Source organism: Lampris incognitus, chromosome 2, assembly GCF_029633865.1.
Source record: "Lampris incognitus isolate fLamInc1 chromosome 2, fLamInc1.hap2, whole genome shotgun sequence".
In the NCBI taxonomy this organism is placed as follows: Eukaryota; Metazoa; Chordata; class Actinopteri; order Lampriformes; family Lampridae; genus Lampris; species Lampris incognitus.
This window is the reverse complement of record NC_079212.1, coordinates 25,770,966-25,787,342: the sequence shown is the minus strand read 5'-3', so window position 1 is coordinate 25,787,342 and position 16,377 is coordinate 25,770,966. Positions and strand designations below refer to the sequence as shown.

Below are 16,377 nucleotides of genomic sequence, written 5' to 3'. Positions count from 1 at the left end.
AGGAGCACTACAATATAATAAATAACACAATCAAAAATCACAGATTCCATCCTTCTTTTTTTTTTGTACAAACTACACTTAACAAATATGTTTAACAATCGAAGGGGCTCACCAACTGCTGCTAGGGCAATTTAAGTTTAAAATCTGTAGTACTATTGATAATTAAACCTGAGCAGAAGGTAATGCAGACAATTTAGATGCATCCCTAGTATTTGAAACAGTGGGATGCTATGGTATTTTAATTATCGGTCAACTCTATTATGAGTGAATTGACGTCACTATTACAACCCGATTTATATGAACACTGAACAGTCTTTTTTTTTTATCCCCCCCCCTTTTTTTTTGCCACATGATCAGACCGTCAGATGAGCTGGTGTGGATCTCCAGTTCAATGGTTTCTGGAGAGTCAGGAGCACTACAATATAATAAATAACACAATCAAAAATCACAGATTCCATCCTTTTTTTTTTTGCACAAACTACACTTAACAAATATGTTTAACAATCGAAGGGGCTCACCAACTGCTGCTAGGGCAATTTAAGTTTAAAATCTGTAGTACTATTGATAATTAAACCTGAGCAGAAGGTAATGCAGACAATTTAGATGCATCCCTAGTATTTGAAACAGTGGGATGCTATGGTATTTTAATTATCGGTCAACTCTATTATCAGTGAATTGACGTCACTATTACAACCCGATTTATATGAACACTGAACAGTCTTTTTTTTTATCCCCCCCCCCTTTTTTTTCTCCGCAATTGTATCCAGCCAATTACCCCAATCTTCCGAGCCATCTCGGTCACTGCTCCACCTCCTCTACTGATCTGGGGAGGGCTGCAGACTATCACATGCCTCCTCCGATACATGTGGAGTCACCACCTGACAGTGACCAGTTTCGCCAGGGGGACGTACCACGTGGGAGGATCATACTATTTCCCCCAGTTCCCCCTCCCCCCTGAACAGGCGCCCTGACCGACCAGAGGAGGCGCTAGTGCAGCAACCAGGACACATACTCACATCCGGCTTCCCACCCACAGACACGGACAATTGTGTCTCTAGGGACGCCCAACCAAGCCGGAGCTAACACAGGGATTCAAACCGGCGATCCCCGTGTTGGTAGGCAACGTAATAGACTGCTACGCTACCCGACGCCCCTTGAACAACCTATTCTAATACTAATAACAGTATTTAGTTCGCCTTTCTTTTTGACAGCAAGAGCGCACCTCTCCTATACATCCTTGAAACAATTCGCTGACATTGGCAGGCTTAGGCAGGATTTCCATCTTAGGGACTCCTCCCAGGTACATAGGGGTGTGGATATTGAGACCCTGGGCCTTCCCTGGAGATGTCTTCCTCTCCACTGGACCCTGGTCTACCCGCAGGTAACCGGCCTTCTTATTCCGCTCTGCCACAACTCTGTGCCACTGGCCGAGGGAAACTGGTCCTGCACTGCGAAGAATTGCCTGGCCTGAAAACAAGAATACGCCCACAGAACCACTTGAAACACTCCATTAAATTACTCTGCAATGGCGTCAGTCAGCAGCCTCTGAGCAAATGAGCGCCACTTAGTTATTGCACTTACATATTTCGTGTGTGTGTTTGACTTGAGTAGGAATAGGACAGGGTTGTGAGGGTGTGGGAGGATACTTTTCACAATGGCAGACAGAGGAAAATGTCCTCGCTTTGAAAGCATATGAGCTTGCAACCACTCTGGCTGATATATAAATGTTGGCTACGCTTTCCTGAAAGGGAAATATGTTAAAACCAAAGGAGAATTCACAAATGATGCTGTGTTTTGCAGGATTTGTATTGTGCAAGTAAGTGATGACTTGATTTTTTCCCTAACTCTCTCTGGAAATTGCTGGTTTTGTAGTGTGAGGTGAAGTGCACTGAGAAGATTGTTAAGGAGGTTGGCACCAACCGGTGGTTCCCGCCGACAATAAAAGATGTTTTTGCAATTATCATAAAGTACCTTAGAGGCCGCTGTTTCACGCCATTGCAGATTCTACCTTTGAATAATCAACGCTTTCAAGAGCAACTTAATGTAAGGTGGGTGAGTGTATAGCAAAGTTACATTATCTTTTGGTATATTGTGGTGTACTACTGTCTACCCTGTATTTAGGCCGGGCTCGATCTTACCTGTGCCCAGCTCATATCTGAACTCCACATGCCCATCCACCATGGAAACAGCGACAAAGTCCTCCACCTTCATCTTTTTCCCTCCACAGAAAAACATCAGACCATCCCTTTCCATGGGCTTAAACTCCAGCTCAACACGCAGATCATCATGGATGTTGGTCAGAGGAGGATAGACAATGTACGACTCCTCGCCATCAAATAACGGAGTAGTCACCAGTTCCCCTGGTCAAAGTAAAGGAGCAAGGAGAGCACTCATAATTACTCAACGGTGTGAAGGTGGTCTTGGTTGTGAATCGTCATCATTAAAATCTGTCCCGATCATGTCCACTCATCAGAAATATGGCCAGGCCAAATTTTGACCCTCTTCCCGTGTGAATAATAATTCAAAACTATCCTGTTCTGATCTCAGAGGAGATCATGTCATCCTTCATTCTTACCGTCCATGCATATGTTTCCAGACTTGCCCAGATGACAGCGGCAGTCATAGCCCAGGCCGTTTGGTCGGTTGATGCAGGTGGCATCTGGTCCACAGGCGTCTGCAGGGAGTCAAGGTCAACAGCACCAAGACATCAGGGCAATATACATCTCAATATACCTGTTTTCTCTTACTTTTCTGTTCATTGTCCTTATACTGTGAAGTGCAGCTCATAATGATGACATCAGTAGTAACAATAACAATTACATTTCCTCTGCTGCAGGGGCACTGAATAAACTTCTGTGATCCATTTGTGACTTATTGACTGTTTTGATTATGTTGTTGCTTTTGTGGAGGCCTTGATTATGTTGTTGCTTTTGTGGAGGGCTTGATTATGTTGTTGCTTTTGTGGAGAGTATCATGGGTGCACATGCGCTAATTGCTGACGAACTTGTGTTGTTTGTTATGTGAGTTCAGTCCGGTCTACAAGGCAGGCGTATCTGCGTGCTTTTGTCTTTCCTGTCTGTATTTGAGTACTGTGGTATTTTTAAGTGCACTGTGTTTTGAATTTTCTGTCCGCTGTGCCCTGTGCAACACATGCTGGCAGAAGAAAACAATTTCTTTTCTGAGGAGAAAAAAAAAAAAAACCTATCCACTCTTAAAATTGCAGGGTTCTGTTTCTGTGTGAAACTGGGGTATTTGGTCTACCTGAGTGGCAGTGCAAGGAGGAGTGGTGCTGGCAGTTGCTGCCTGTGAATCCTCTGGGACAGCTACACATATATAAGCTGGCATCCGAATCCTCACACCTTCCTCCATTCTGGAAAAAAGGACAAGGCAGAACTTAGTAGACTTGTTAAAAATGCTTATATTGTAATGTGATATTGCATTAATTTTTTTTTTGGACCCCCCCCTTTTCTCCCCAATTGTATCCAGCCAATTACCCCACTCTTCCAAGCCGTCCTGGTCACCGCTCCACCCCCCTCTGCCGATCCGGGGAGGGCTGCAGACTACCACATGCCTCCTCTGATACATGTGGAGTCGCCAGCTGCTTCTTTTCACCTGACAGTGAGGAGTTTCCCCAGGGGAACGTAGCGCGTGGGGGGGATCATGCTGTTCCCCCCAGTTCCCCCTCTCACCTGAACAGGTGCCCCAACTGACCAGAGAAGGTGCTAGTGCAGCGACCAGGACACATACCCACATCCAGCTTCCCACCCACAGACACAGCCAATTGTGTCTGTAGGGGCACCCGACCAAGCCGGAGCTAACACAGGGATTTGAACCAGCGATCCCCGTGTTGGTAGGCAACAGAATAGACCGCTACACTACCCAGATGCCTGCATTAATTTCTTTTTGCTTAATTTTCTTTCTTTGATTATTGTTTTGGGTAATTTTTGCCTTTATTTGACAGGAATGTGGAGAGTGATAGGAAAGATGGAGTAGAGAGGGGAGGGAACAAAAGGTCTCACGTTGAGTCACAATTCAGCATACTGTGTTTGAGAATGAGCCAAAACGGTAAGCGCCAAACCGGATGACCCACCAAGAATCTTGTCCCACCATTTTATGCTCCAAAATTTTTCTCAATCATGTGATTATACAAGGTCCTGTTTGTAACTGACCTGGCATGGGTGGTCTTTACAGGTGGGACAGTTAGTGACGCCAGTAGAGCTGCGGTCAAGATCTTTAAAGATGACCTCCTCGGCTTGAATTACCAACTGACGAATGCACCCTGGACAGAGCCAATATCAGGTCAGCACATAAAACCTTTAATTCATAACTTGGATCACTACTAAAAGGAATCTGACCAATGTATGACCATGGAGTTCTGTCTTACCAACAAAGCCAGTCTTAATGGCAGCAGTTTTGGCAAGGATAGTATAGTTGGGGTAACCACCTACATAAAGAGCCTCATTCAGATCCAGTCCCTGGAACTTGCCCTAAAAGAGAGAATGGTAGTTTCAGAAATATAAATATTTAACATAATTTGTCAAACTGAGCTGAGCCACTGATTGATATTAACGTAAACTTTAAATCTGAGGACATTCTGGCACAAAAAGCTCGCCATTCCAAAAAACTTTTGGGATTTCAGGTGTCTTGTAAATGAGAGTTAAGCAGAAGCAAAAACATAAGTAATCAGTTCCTTTCCATGTAAATCTGACCACCCAGAAGTACCTGAGAGCTGCCATTGATAGGTTTGCCTCCGTCTACAATGATGTAACCAAGGGTGAGGTTCCGATAGAGCTCTACTGTGTGAAACTCTCCAAGCTTGATAGGGTTGGGGTCTCGGATGGTGGCCATGCCAGAGCCCACATCAAATCTGAGAGGTGGACCACATGATTTAAAATCAGCAGCAGCAGCAAAACTCAGCCTTTGGAACAATCAAACCGGGAAAACACTAAGACATTAACGTTCAATGTGGGCTGACCTAAACTCGACACGTCCGCCCACCAGGCCCAGAGAGATGAAATCAGCTCCAGTGGTCCTCCTCTGGCCGTTGAAGAGGATCATACCTGAATGACCAAAACAGTTAAGCATGACAAACTCACAAGCATTGACGGCTTCAAGCATGCACTAAAAAATGATCCATCTTAACAATTTTCTTGAAAATCGAGTCTGAAGATATATTTTTCTCAAAACGGTTCTGAAAAAAAAATTGCCATTGACGTCAGATAATTGGCGTTATTTCCAATGCTGATCAAACTGTTTTCAAGAGTTCTCTAGAATCACGCGTCGCTGTGTTGGTAGTAGCAGGGCAGTCTACCATAAGCTTCCTTATTTGGATTTCTGGTGCATAATTCTTGAAGAATTCTTGAAAGAAATCAAAGGCATGGGAAACAAGGAGAATTATCTCAGCATACTGGCAATTTCTTGAAACAAAGGGCCATTCCACTTGTTTGAAGAAATAGACGATTTTAAGATTTTACATGTTAAGATGGAAATTTGGGCTGGGTTTTTGCTTATATGTGTATATACATGCATACTCTCTTCTCTCTCTCTTTCTCTCTCATATACATGCATAATCTCTCTCTCTCTCGGTCGCTCTCTCTCTCTCTCATATTCATGCATACTCTCTCTCGCTCGCTCTCTCTCTCTCTTTTTCACACACACACACACACACACACACACACACACACACACACACACGCACACAACTCAGAGGAAAAACTCTGCTGAATGGTAAAGCAGCATGCTGTAGTGAGGCAAAATGTCAGCCAACCAAGGCCAGGTTACATTCAGCCATCTGTGTCTGGGCATCAGTGTGTACAGCCATGTACAAACAGTCTCATTCATGGAGGCTCTTTGTTTTTGGCCCTACATACCAGGAACACATGCTCACTGGGCCACACAGCAACAACACATGGTCAAAGCTGGGGCAGTCAGATAGCGTGCCTCCCTACATATGAGAGTTTTAAACGGATAAAGTTTTGGTGGATTGCTTAAATGTGCCAGGTCTGTTTTCATTTCCATTCCTTGTAAAATAAACTACGGTACAGACAAACCCTAAAAATGTTTTCTATTCGTATTGTAAAATTCTCTGTTCATATTGAGTACCAAAGCCAGACTTGGGTCAAATAGTTTATTTTTTACAAAGATTTGGGGTATTATTTTTTTAATTGTCACGAGATGGGTTGAAATGATTGCACCAGAATAGTTCAGAATGACTCAGGCGAGATCCCAATCACAGAAAAGAAGAATAAACTGGCTCTTAATTTATTTCCTGTGTTTGCTAAGCCTTTCTGCTTTTATTGTCCATTCCCACAACCCAAAACCATGGGACAACAACAAAACATGAAATGGATTTGCTAAAACCATTTAACCCAGCTCTGGAGGGAGTTCAAGAACTGCAATAATATTTGAAAACAAAGAAACCACTATGTGGACTTTATGTGCAAACATATCGCATTGATATACACTACCGTTCAAAAGTTTGGGATCACCCAAACAATTTCGTGTTTTCCATGAAAAGTCACACTTATTCACCACCATATGTTGTGAAATGAATAGAAAATAGAGTCAAGACATTGACAAGGTTAGAAATAATGATTTGTATTTGAAATAAGATTTTTTTACATCAAACTTTGCTTTCGTCAAAGAATCCTCCATTTGCAGCAATTACAGCATTGCAGACCTTTGGCATTCTAGCTGTTAATTTGTTGAGGTAATCTGGAGAAATTGCACCCCGCGCTTCCAGAAGCAGCTCCCACAAGTTGGATTGGTTGGATGGGCACTTCTTTGAGCAGATTGAGTTTCTGGAGCATCACATTTGTGGGGTCAATTAAACGCTCAAAATGGCCAGAAAAAGAGAACTTTCATCTGAAACTCGACAGTCTATTCTTGTTCTTAGAAATGAAGGCTATTCCATGCGAGAAATTGCTAAGAAATTGAAGATTTCCTACACCGGTGTGTACTACTCCCTTCAGAGGACAGCACAAACAGGCTCTAACAGGTACTATTTAATGAAGATGCCAGTTGGGGACCTGTGAGGCGTCTGTTTCTCAAACTAGAGACTCTAATGTACTTATCTTCTTGCTCAGTTGTGCAACGCGGCCTCCCACTTCTTTTTCTACTCTGGTTAGAGCCTGTTTGTCCTGTCCTCTGAAGGGAGTAGTACACACCGGTGTAGGAAATCTTCAATTTCTTAGCAATTTCTCGCATGGAATAGCCTTCATTTCTAAGAACAAGAATAGACTGTCGAGTTTCAGATGAAAGTTCTCTTTTTCTGGCCATTTTGAGCGTTTAATTGACCCCACAAATGTGATGCTCCAGAAACTCAATCTGCTCAAAGAAGTGCCCATCCAACCAATCCAACTTGTGGGAGCTGCTTCTGGAAGCGTGGGGTGCAATTTCTCCAGATTACCTCAACAAATTAACAGCTAGAATGCCAAAGGTCTGCAATGCTGTAATTGCTGCAAATGGAGGATTCTTTGACGAAAGCAAAGTTTGATGTAAAAAAAATCTTATTTCAAATACAAATCATTATTTCTAACCTTGTCAATGTCTTGACTCTATTTTCTATTCATTTCACAACATATGGTGGTGAATAAGTGTGACTCTTCATGGAAAACACAAAATTGTTTGGGTGATCCCAAACTTTTGAACGGTAGTGTAGGTCTATAGTACAAGGCTTGCCATTCTAAGATGCAGTGTTTTCTCGTGGGTAAAGCAAAAGCTGATGGGATGAAATGTATAAGTAGATTTAAAGTGAAGTTGCAAATGCCTCAACAGCGGTCCAGTCATCATAAGGCTGTTGACTGTAGTGCTGCAAAGAAAGGTTTTTGCAGTCATGACCATCAAGCCTGCATGAAGACGTAGGCCATTCACAATTCAGCCACTGGCAGTTGCATGAACAGCTCTACATTTTTGGATGCATTAATGGGACAGTCAACCGCATCCCAAAAAACATCAGTCCTGAATTACTGTGGTTCTCAAGCACTGGGACTCACCGGCATACAATATAAGACCTTCCCACCACACGGGTGAGTGAGAGAGATGAGTGGAAAGGAGGGAGAGGCACAGAAGAAAGAAATTATACATGGGTTAACATCACAAATATCACAAACATAACAGAAAAAAACTAACACTTGGCAGCAACAACACAGACAGGTGCACTGGACAATGTAGACAACTATCAGAGTTAGTAAAAAAGGACACTTCCTTACCATCAACATTATCAGGTCTAAAGGTGACCTTGATGCTGAACGCCTTGTAGGCATTCTTAATGGTGGGAAGAGTGAGGTAGGACAAAGGCTCCTGGGCAAAGTAGGGCATCACTCTCTCTGAACAGAAATGCATTTACATAGTTAGCTACATATATCTATACATTTCATATTCTTATACTTTATTTCATCCTTCTATTTACAGTATGTTGCTATCAGCCTCTATATTCTTAGTTTAGTCGGATCTACTCAGCAGACTAACCATGAACATTAAGTGCGGTGAAGGCTTCCACTTTGCCCTGTTTGTTGGAGGCGGTGCAGACATATGTCCCAGAATCCTCGTGGGTGACACCAGGAACCGTCAGGACATTGACCACCTGGACACACTTAGGTGGAAGCTCACCTCCCAGCTATGTGAACAAGAAAACATGATGCATAGAGATATATCTTGTGGTCAAAACATTCTGTGCCGACTTTAACAAACAAGATGAAACTCTGCAAAACTGATGCAATGCAGCGAAGACTGCTCCTACTGTTTTCGTTACACACAATGCAGTTTTATTAAAGCTGCTACGAGGAATTTTGTATTTTTGCAGCAACATTTTCATGGCAGAATGACGCTCTGCTTTCACCCTCAGGTAGCTCGCACATTTGTTTTGAAGAGAAGATGTAGTGAGAAATGTAGTGGTGTTCTGGAAAAGAAGGTGTTTGCGCGATATAAGGCGATGAGGTAATGTGTCTCTAAGTGTGGCTATGTTCACTGTAAATCACCCCCCCCTTATTCTCCCCAATTGTACGTGGCCAATTACACCATTTTCTGAGCCAACCCAATCGCTGCTCCATCCCCTCTGCCAAGCCAGGGAGGACTACAGTCTACCACATGCTTCCTCTGATACATGTGGAGTCACCAGCCACTTTTTTTCACCTGAGAGTGAACAGTTTTGCCAGGAGGACGTAGCGCGTGGGACGATCATGCTATTCCCCCCAGTTCCCCCTGAACAGGCGCCCCGATTGACCAGAGGAGGTGCTAGTTCAGCGACCAGGACATAGACCCACATCCGGCTTCCCACCCACAGACGTGACCAATTGTGTCTGTAGGGACACCTGACCAAGCTGGAGGTAACACGGGGATTCGAACAGGCGATCCCCGTGTTGGTAGGCAACAGAATAGACTGCGACGCCACCGAGACGCCCCCGTTGTAAATTGTTTTGTCAGTTTTCATAAAGGAATCCGACCAGCATTTGAAATCATAATACAAAAACCTGTAATCTTTGTTGATGGTCTCATTTGTTTATGGTGGTCACGTAGAGGAACCAAAATGAAGTGAAAAACTCCTTGTAGCAGCTTTAAAACACAGAAATGCTGCATTGCTGTAGTGTCGGTTACCTTGGACCACTTAATCTGGGGTACAGGGTATCCAGAAGCTACACAGGGCAAGACAGCATCAGAACCTACTGTCACCTCCATAGTTTCGGGCAGTGCAGCTATCTGTGGAAGGGCTGGATAAACAGGCACACATCAGTATAATACATAGATACGAGAGTTTCATTGTCAGTTTAATGTACATTACAAAAACTGATGCTGCTTGGCATATGCTGGCATACTTGTACATGTGTGTGAATGTTGTGCACTCACACTGGACATTGAGGACCACTTGAGACTGGACTGAGCCCACGTCATTGGTGGCTGTGCAGCGATACTGCCCGGCATCAGCCTCCGTCACCTGGTCAATCTTCAGCATCCCATCCTTCACCATGATGTGGGAGGGCAGAGAGCCACCGACCTTACTCCACTTGACGGTTGGCTGGGGTTCTCCAATGGCCTGGCATTCAAACTCCACCGAGTTCCCAACCATCACAGTCTGAATTGACGTACGCACATTGATCATCACTTTTGGCAGGGCTGCAGACAGCAGAAGCCGAACGTCAATGAAGAGAGGAGAAGAGAAAAGGAAGAGAGGAGAAGTGAAGAGAGGCAACATAAAACATACATAATATTGAACGAGTATAAATTAGCACAGTGAAATATGCAACAGACCTTGGATAGTGAGCTTGGCGGTGTCCTGGGCCTGACCATATACACTGCTGGCTCTGCAGATATAAACACCCTCGTTGCTCTGCTCAAGGTTCTCAATCCTAAAGAGAAATTGTAAAAAAAAAAATTGCAAAGAGAACATATAACAGGAAATCGAACCAGAAAAACTAAAAATGTCAGTGGGTCCTACGATCGTTTGAATTTTCAATTCCTCCTCGTGATGCACAGACCTACTCATGAATGGATGTCATTCATCCGCTGCTGTCCATAGTGAAGGCAACCCAGTACACCGAGTATCTCTGGGTGTATACTCGGGTTTATACACGGTATCTCGAGCATCACTCACCTCAGCACCCCATCTTTAATGTGATGGTTAGGTGGCAGGGCACCTCCTTCCTTTAGCCACTCGATTTTGGTTTCTACGCCCCCTGCTGCTGAACAGGTGAACTCCACAGCACTGCCCTGGGCTTTCACCTCAACCTGAGGGGATACCCGCACTGCCAGGGGGGCTATGGGGAGAACAGGGGGGGAAAGACAGATATTCGTTTTTTTGAATCAGACATAAAGCAATATTCATAAATACAGATTCTGTGCAGTAATGATGTAGCGTTCTGTATGAAAATGAGAAACGTCTCTGAAACCTGTGTACCCTTTGCAGCTAAGGTTTTTGGGATGTCATGAGGTGGAGCCGTCACAATCATTACGGTTAAAATGTTCGACTTTCTATCAGCTTTCACTGCCTTTGATGAATTGAACACTGATCCATAAAGAACAAATATTATCTGTGAGGAATTATTCTCTGAAGAGCGCCACACTGTGGCAATGTTTGACAACACACAGAAAAGTCTCACCCTGCTGACTGATCTCACCTTTCCTGTTAATAACCACGGTAATGTGACAAAAACATCATGGTAAAAATACATAACGCTGACATTTGAACCGTTTGGCAGACTTAGGCAAATCATAATACATTTTGCACACAGAAATGTAGAATTCCAATATACAGAAAAACCCCAACGTGTCATACATAGGAGCAACTGGTCACATAAAATTCCTGACATGTGAAGAATTTACTTAGAAAATGAAAAGGAACCTGAGACTGATAACTTACATCTGACTGTGACTTTAGCCACAATGTCACTGCTGCCAACTTTGTTGCTGGCCACACACTTGTAGCTTCCTGCATCCTCGGGGGTGGCTAGGTCGATTTGCAGATCCCCTCCAATGACCTCAGCCCTGGGGGGTACACTGCCATCCAGCTTAGTCCAAGTGAAGGTGAGGGGAGGAGTGCCATGGGCCAGGCACTGCAGCCTGATCACCTCCCCGACACGCACGGCCACGTTGTCAGGCATGGAGGTGGCATAGGGAGGAGCTGAAACGTAGAGTATGAGAAACAGGATTAGACCTACTATAAAAAATTGCATGATTTGCACACAACACCGTAAATTAGAAGAAAAGTGAAATTATTTGATAAAATGGATCATCAGTGAGATAGACTGAAATTTGCCCCAACTCCTACCAAATAGAGGGCAAAGAAAGTGAGACTAGAGTGATAACAGCCCCTCTGTTAAGACTCACTCTCTACATCCAGCATGATGGTGACTTCGCTGGTGCCCATGGGGTTGGTTGCATTGCAGATGTACTCTCCAGAGTCTTGGCGGCCCACACTGGGCAGCACCAGGGTGTTATTCACCACCTTGTGCCTCCAGGGCAGAGGAGCTCGCAGCTTAGCCCAAGTAATTTTGGGGGCAGGGAAGCCTGAAAAAGAGAGGTGGAAACCAAAAGTGTCTTCAGCAGGTTTTGTTATTATCATATAAAGTATTACTCTCTATTCCAAGGAAATTCCAATTATATGACAGATATGATAATATATTAAGACAAACATTTAAAACTGTGTGGTAGGTCTGTTAACTTTATACTGGGCCCGGTGATACAGTAAGTCATTGGTCAAAGACCAAGGGGAGAAAATGAATTCCTGGCATAAATATTTTGTGTGCATTCCGATGCAATTTTCCCATGCATTTTTTATGATATTTTTCCATCTTTACCTTGGGCATCACAGTGCAGTGTGGCTGTCTGTCCTTCCACCACAATCATCAGGAGCTCAGGAACAGAGGCAAGGGGCATAGTGGGCACTCGAGAGCTTCCTTCAACAATAACCTCCACCCGGGTCTCAGAGGTGCCCTCATTGTTTCGGGCCGTACAGACGTATGTGCCGCTGTCCTCCGAACGTGCTACTAGCACCTGCATTGGAGAGAAAAACACATTCACGAAGTCATCAAAATGCCCACAAGCTTGCGATAGATGTTAACTTTAGAATTCAAATTATGCTGTGTAATAAATTCTTCACACCCTTTTGGTGAAACTAATGCAGGCCAAACGGCAACAGACAACAGGACATACTTGTAAACCTTGCCTGTGTAATATATACAGTAATATTATATGAGTCAATGAATATGCTCTTACCTGCATGACAGCATTTGACTCCATGGGAACAGGACTGCTCAGCATGGTCTTCCGGGTGCTGTCCACCCTGTGCCATGTGACTGAAGGGCGGGGCTCTCCTGAAGCCTGGCACTCCAGGTTGATGGGTTCGCCCACCCTGACCCGCACAGGTCCAGTGGGGGTGACAGTGGCCACAGGAGACTCTAACATAAGATGCAATACACTGTTAAGGCCTTCAACCCAATTGGCCACTAAGGGGAGCCCTCCACTTTGGAGAGTGGGTCTAAGAGGTTTGGAAGTGTGTGTCTATGACACTTTAGCCTGCAGCTGAAGGATTGTATCTTATAGTGTTCTTCCCTGCTATAAAGAAAATCCGCTTCGTATGTCAATGACTGTGTGTGGATGTATAAAACTTACCTCTGACAATCAGAGACACAATGCTCTGTGTGATACCAAACAGGTTGCTTGCCACACAGCGGTAAGTGCCCTGGTTGCCGGTGCGGGCATTGGCAATGGTAATAACAGAACCATCAGAGCTAATTTTGACGTTATCTGTAAAAATAGAGAGGCAACGTAAGCATTGTCTCCGCTGCAGATACCACAAGAGAATGCTAAACTTGCTTTGACAGCAGTTCTCAACATCTGGTCTGACAACCACCCGGAGGCCACAAAAGATGCTAGCGGGAAGTAAGAGCTCAGAGACTTTGAGCAAAAGGAATCATATTTAAAGATGCTATGAGGAGTTTGGGATTTTTATTGACTTTGCGTGCCCCTGTGGGCAAAAGTGCTCGTGTTTCGTGGGAGAGCAACTTCATTGTCGCAGGGATCTACATTCACCCTCTGGTAGCTCGAGCATTTGTTTTGAAGACAAGAGTGAGAGATGTGTTTTGGAAAAACAGCTGTTTGCAAGATACACAGCGATGACAGAATGTGTATCTAATTTTGGCCATGCGTCCCACACGTGTCGTAAATCATTTTGTCAGATTTTGTGGGAAATCTGACCCGGAGACAAGCATTTGAAATTACTATATAGCAATATCTAATTTTCTCCATGATGATCTCATTTGATTATAGAGGCATCAGAATTATTACAGAGGCACACAGAAGCATGCAACCTAAATTGAGACTTGAATCTAGTTGATGTTTTCAAAACCAAATGTCTAAAGCCTTAAATCCTTATTCTGCTCATATTAAATTATACACTAAATGGTGAGCACATTTTGCCTAAGTAATGCCAAAATGTTGAGGGGTTGGGTGGTGCAAGGTTGACTTGGGGTTACTGAAAGGGAGTTATGAATAATTGACCAAAGGCTAATTGCTCATACACTGACATCACCAAATACAGTTTCCTCCCAGAAAGTCAGCTCATTTATCAAATGTGGCGTGCACAGTCTCCAGATCCTCACCTGGCAGGGGCTGGTTGTTCGACAGCTTCCATTCCAGTCTGACAGGCTGGGCTCCGCTGTACACCCTGCACCTGAAGTTTGCTGAGTCTCCCAGCCGCACGGCAGCACTGTGGGGCTCAATGGAGATGATGGGGGTCTGTAGCCCTGCTCCGGAAACCAGAATTCAACTTAATATTGCGTCCCATGATAATGTCACTTCATTTAGCCACGTTGTTTGGAATTGCCTGCCTGAGGATCAGGCTTGCAAAGTCAGCATTGTTATTTTATTTTATTTTATTTTTTTGGATTTGTTCCCCCTTTTTCTCCCTAATTTTACTTAGCCAATTCACCCACTGTTCCAAGTCTTCCCGGTCGCTGCTCCACCCCCTCTGTCAATCTGGGGAAGGCTGCAGACTACCATATGCCTCCTCCGATACATGTGGAGTCGCCAGCCGCTTCTTTTCGCCTGACAGTGAGGAGTTTCACCAGGGGAATGTAGCACATAAGAGGATCACATTATCCCCCCCAGTTCCCCCCCCAAAACAGGCACCCTGATGGACCAGAGGAGGTGCTATTGCAGCGGACAGGACACATACCCACATCCGGCTTCTCACCTGCAGACATGGCCAATTGTGTCTGTAGGGACAACTGACCAAGCCAGAGGTAATACGGGGCTTCGAACTGGCGATCCCCATGTTGGTAGACAACAGAATAGGCTGTTATGCTACCCGGACGCCCCCAGCATTGAACTTTATAAATGTGTGTTTGAAGAAAAGTTCTTCATAAATAGAATCATGACTTTTTTATCTAGCTATTTTTTTAGTTATTTATTTTCAATTGGATTGAACTTTACAGTAACACACATGTTATAAAGGATTTATATGTAGTTACTAATTACTTTATAATGGCTAATAACTCCCTTATTAATATGTTATTATTTAATAGCAATAAATTATAACACATTGATAAAAAGTCCTTTTGGGTTGCCAAGTTTGGAGCCCACATGGGGAGGGTCCCTATAGACATTCTCTCAGAAACCACATGATTAGATGCGAATAGCTGAATAGTAGAATGGCAGCCTCAATAATCATTGCCTAACCTTAACTCTAAAGGCAATCGCTGTAACTGGAGTTCACGTCACTACTGTGCCAAAATCGACTTTTGCAAATGCATTACAAGACATTGTCAAGTCATATTTGTATGCCACTTGCTGAGAATGTGACTCCGCATTCCTCGTCAATAACGTTATTTCCGAGAGATAAAAATGCAGGCTCCCAACCTGGCAACCATAAAAATCCTTTTATTAATGTATTATAAGATCTTATTATCGATTTGTAACATTCAATAAATGAGTTTCTAAGCAATACTCAAGTAATTAGTATAAAGTATGCCTCATTGAAAAGTGTACCAGAAAACCTGCATACTTCTGACACTCCATGGCAACTGATTATCTATATGTCTGCTCCACAGTATTACTGTGGTCCAAATAAGAAGGCAAGACAGTGCTGAAGACGCAAGTAAGGATGAGATCATGGGAGAGAGGTGGGGGAAAAACATACACCCTGAGGTCACAATACCAAACCAGTGTGAAAGCACAGCTGGAAGGCACAGCTGGAAAAACCACCCATGACATGTGGTTGTTCTAGACTGAGAGGAACAACCCTGCCCTGTCCTGCCCTCATATCACTAAGGTTTTCCTCTCTGCCTCTAACTACCTCTGTCATCATCAGCCGGAGACCAGCACTCTCATTAGCCATATTTGTGCTGGGCATAGTTGAGTAACGTGCAAGGGTTGCAGAATGGTGTCATTAGTATTTTCAATGCATGGGTAAAAACGTTCAAGTACCATCCGACATGTCTTATTTCATCCATTTTGTGAAACAGGACAATCTACATACCATCTGTTTGTAGTTTAGAGCATATTGTCCAACTTACTGGAGGAGGATGAGGTGACAGAAACAGAGACTGAGGCCTGGCGGACAGGAGATCCAGGGTTTCCAGAACTTGGATTTCCCTGCACCCGACAGAGATACTCCCCCGAGTCATCCGGGGTGGCTGATAGAATACGTAGCTGATTGCCCAGAACCTTCACACAACAGACAAGGGAATGACAAGACCATCACTTGATTTTGGCTATTATTGCAAAACCCCAATGAGATTTATGTGAGTTAAAATGCCCAAATGCATCCAGTTGACTATACAGAAGAAATGGAATTTTCTTTCTGTTATGACAAAAATTATGATTATTACCCATATTTGTCCTTGCTTAAATATGAATAAATGATTTCAAACAAGCAAAGCTCTC

The 16,377-nt window shown here is 43.8% G+C and overlaps 1 protein-coding gene across 1 annotated transcript in view; it reads right to left on the bottom strand.

Annotated features, from left to right (window-relative positions):
- hspg2 (heparan sulfate proteoglycan 2) overlaps positions 1 to 16,377 on the bottom strand; it is a 129,021-nt gene that overhangs the window by 14,953 nt on the left and 97,691 nt on the right. The window contains exons 53-74 of the mRNA XM_056302214.1: positions 16,008 to 16,158; positions 14,094 to 14,237; positions 13,105 to 13,239; positions 12,709 to 12,890; positions 12,291 to 12,486; positions 11,821 to 12,000; positions 11,354 to 11,614; positions 10,589 to 10,751; positions 10,246 to 10,343; positions 9,844 to 10,110; positions 9,595 to 9,707; positions 8,470 to 8,617; positions 8,211 to 8,327; positions 7,995 to 8,012; positions 4,976 to 5,060; positions 4,723 to 4,867; positions 4,385 to 4,487; positions 4,170 to 4,279; positions 3,262 to 3,370; positions 2,576 to 2,674; positions 2,139 to 2,360; positions 1,223 to 1,467 (exon numbers count right to left, since the gene is read on the bottom strand). Of these exons, the coding sequence (XP_056158189.1) occupies positions 1,223 to 1,467; positions 2,139 to 2,360; positions 2,576 to 2,674; positions 3,262 to 3,370; positions 4,170 to 4,279; positions 4,385 to 4,487; positions 4,723 to 4,867; positions 4,976 to 5,060; positions 7,995 to 8,012; positions 8,211 to 8,327; positions 8,470 to 8,617; positions 9,595 to 9,707; positions 9,844 to 10,110; positions 10,246 to 10,343; positions 10,589 to 10,751; positions 11,354 to 11,614; positions 11,821 to 12,000; positions 12,291 to 12,486; positions 12,709 to 12,890; positions 13,105 to 13,239; positions 14,094 to 14,237; positions 16,008 to 16,158 (3,291 nt within the window). The remainder of the gene's footprint in view (positions 1 to 1,222; positions 1,468 to 2,138; positions 2,361 to 2,575; positions 2,675 to 3,261; positions 3,371 to 4,169; positions 4,280 to 4,384; positions 4,488 to 4,722; positions 4,868 to 4,975; positions 5,061 to 7,994; positions 8,013 to 8,210; positions 8,328 to 8,469; positions 8,618 to 9,594; positions 9,708 to 9,843; positions 10,111 to 10,245; positions 10,344 to 10,588; positions 10,752 to 11,353; positions 11,615 to 11,820; positions 12,001 to 12,290; positions 12,487 to 12,708; positions 12,891 to 13,104; positions 13,240 to 14,093; positions 14,238 to 16,007; positions 16,159 to 16,377) is intronic.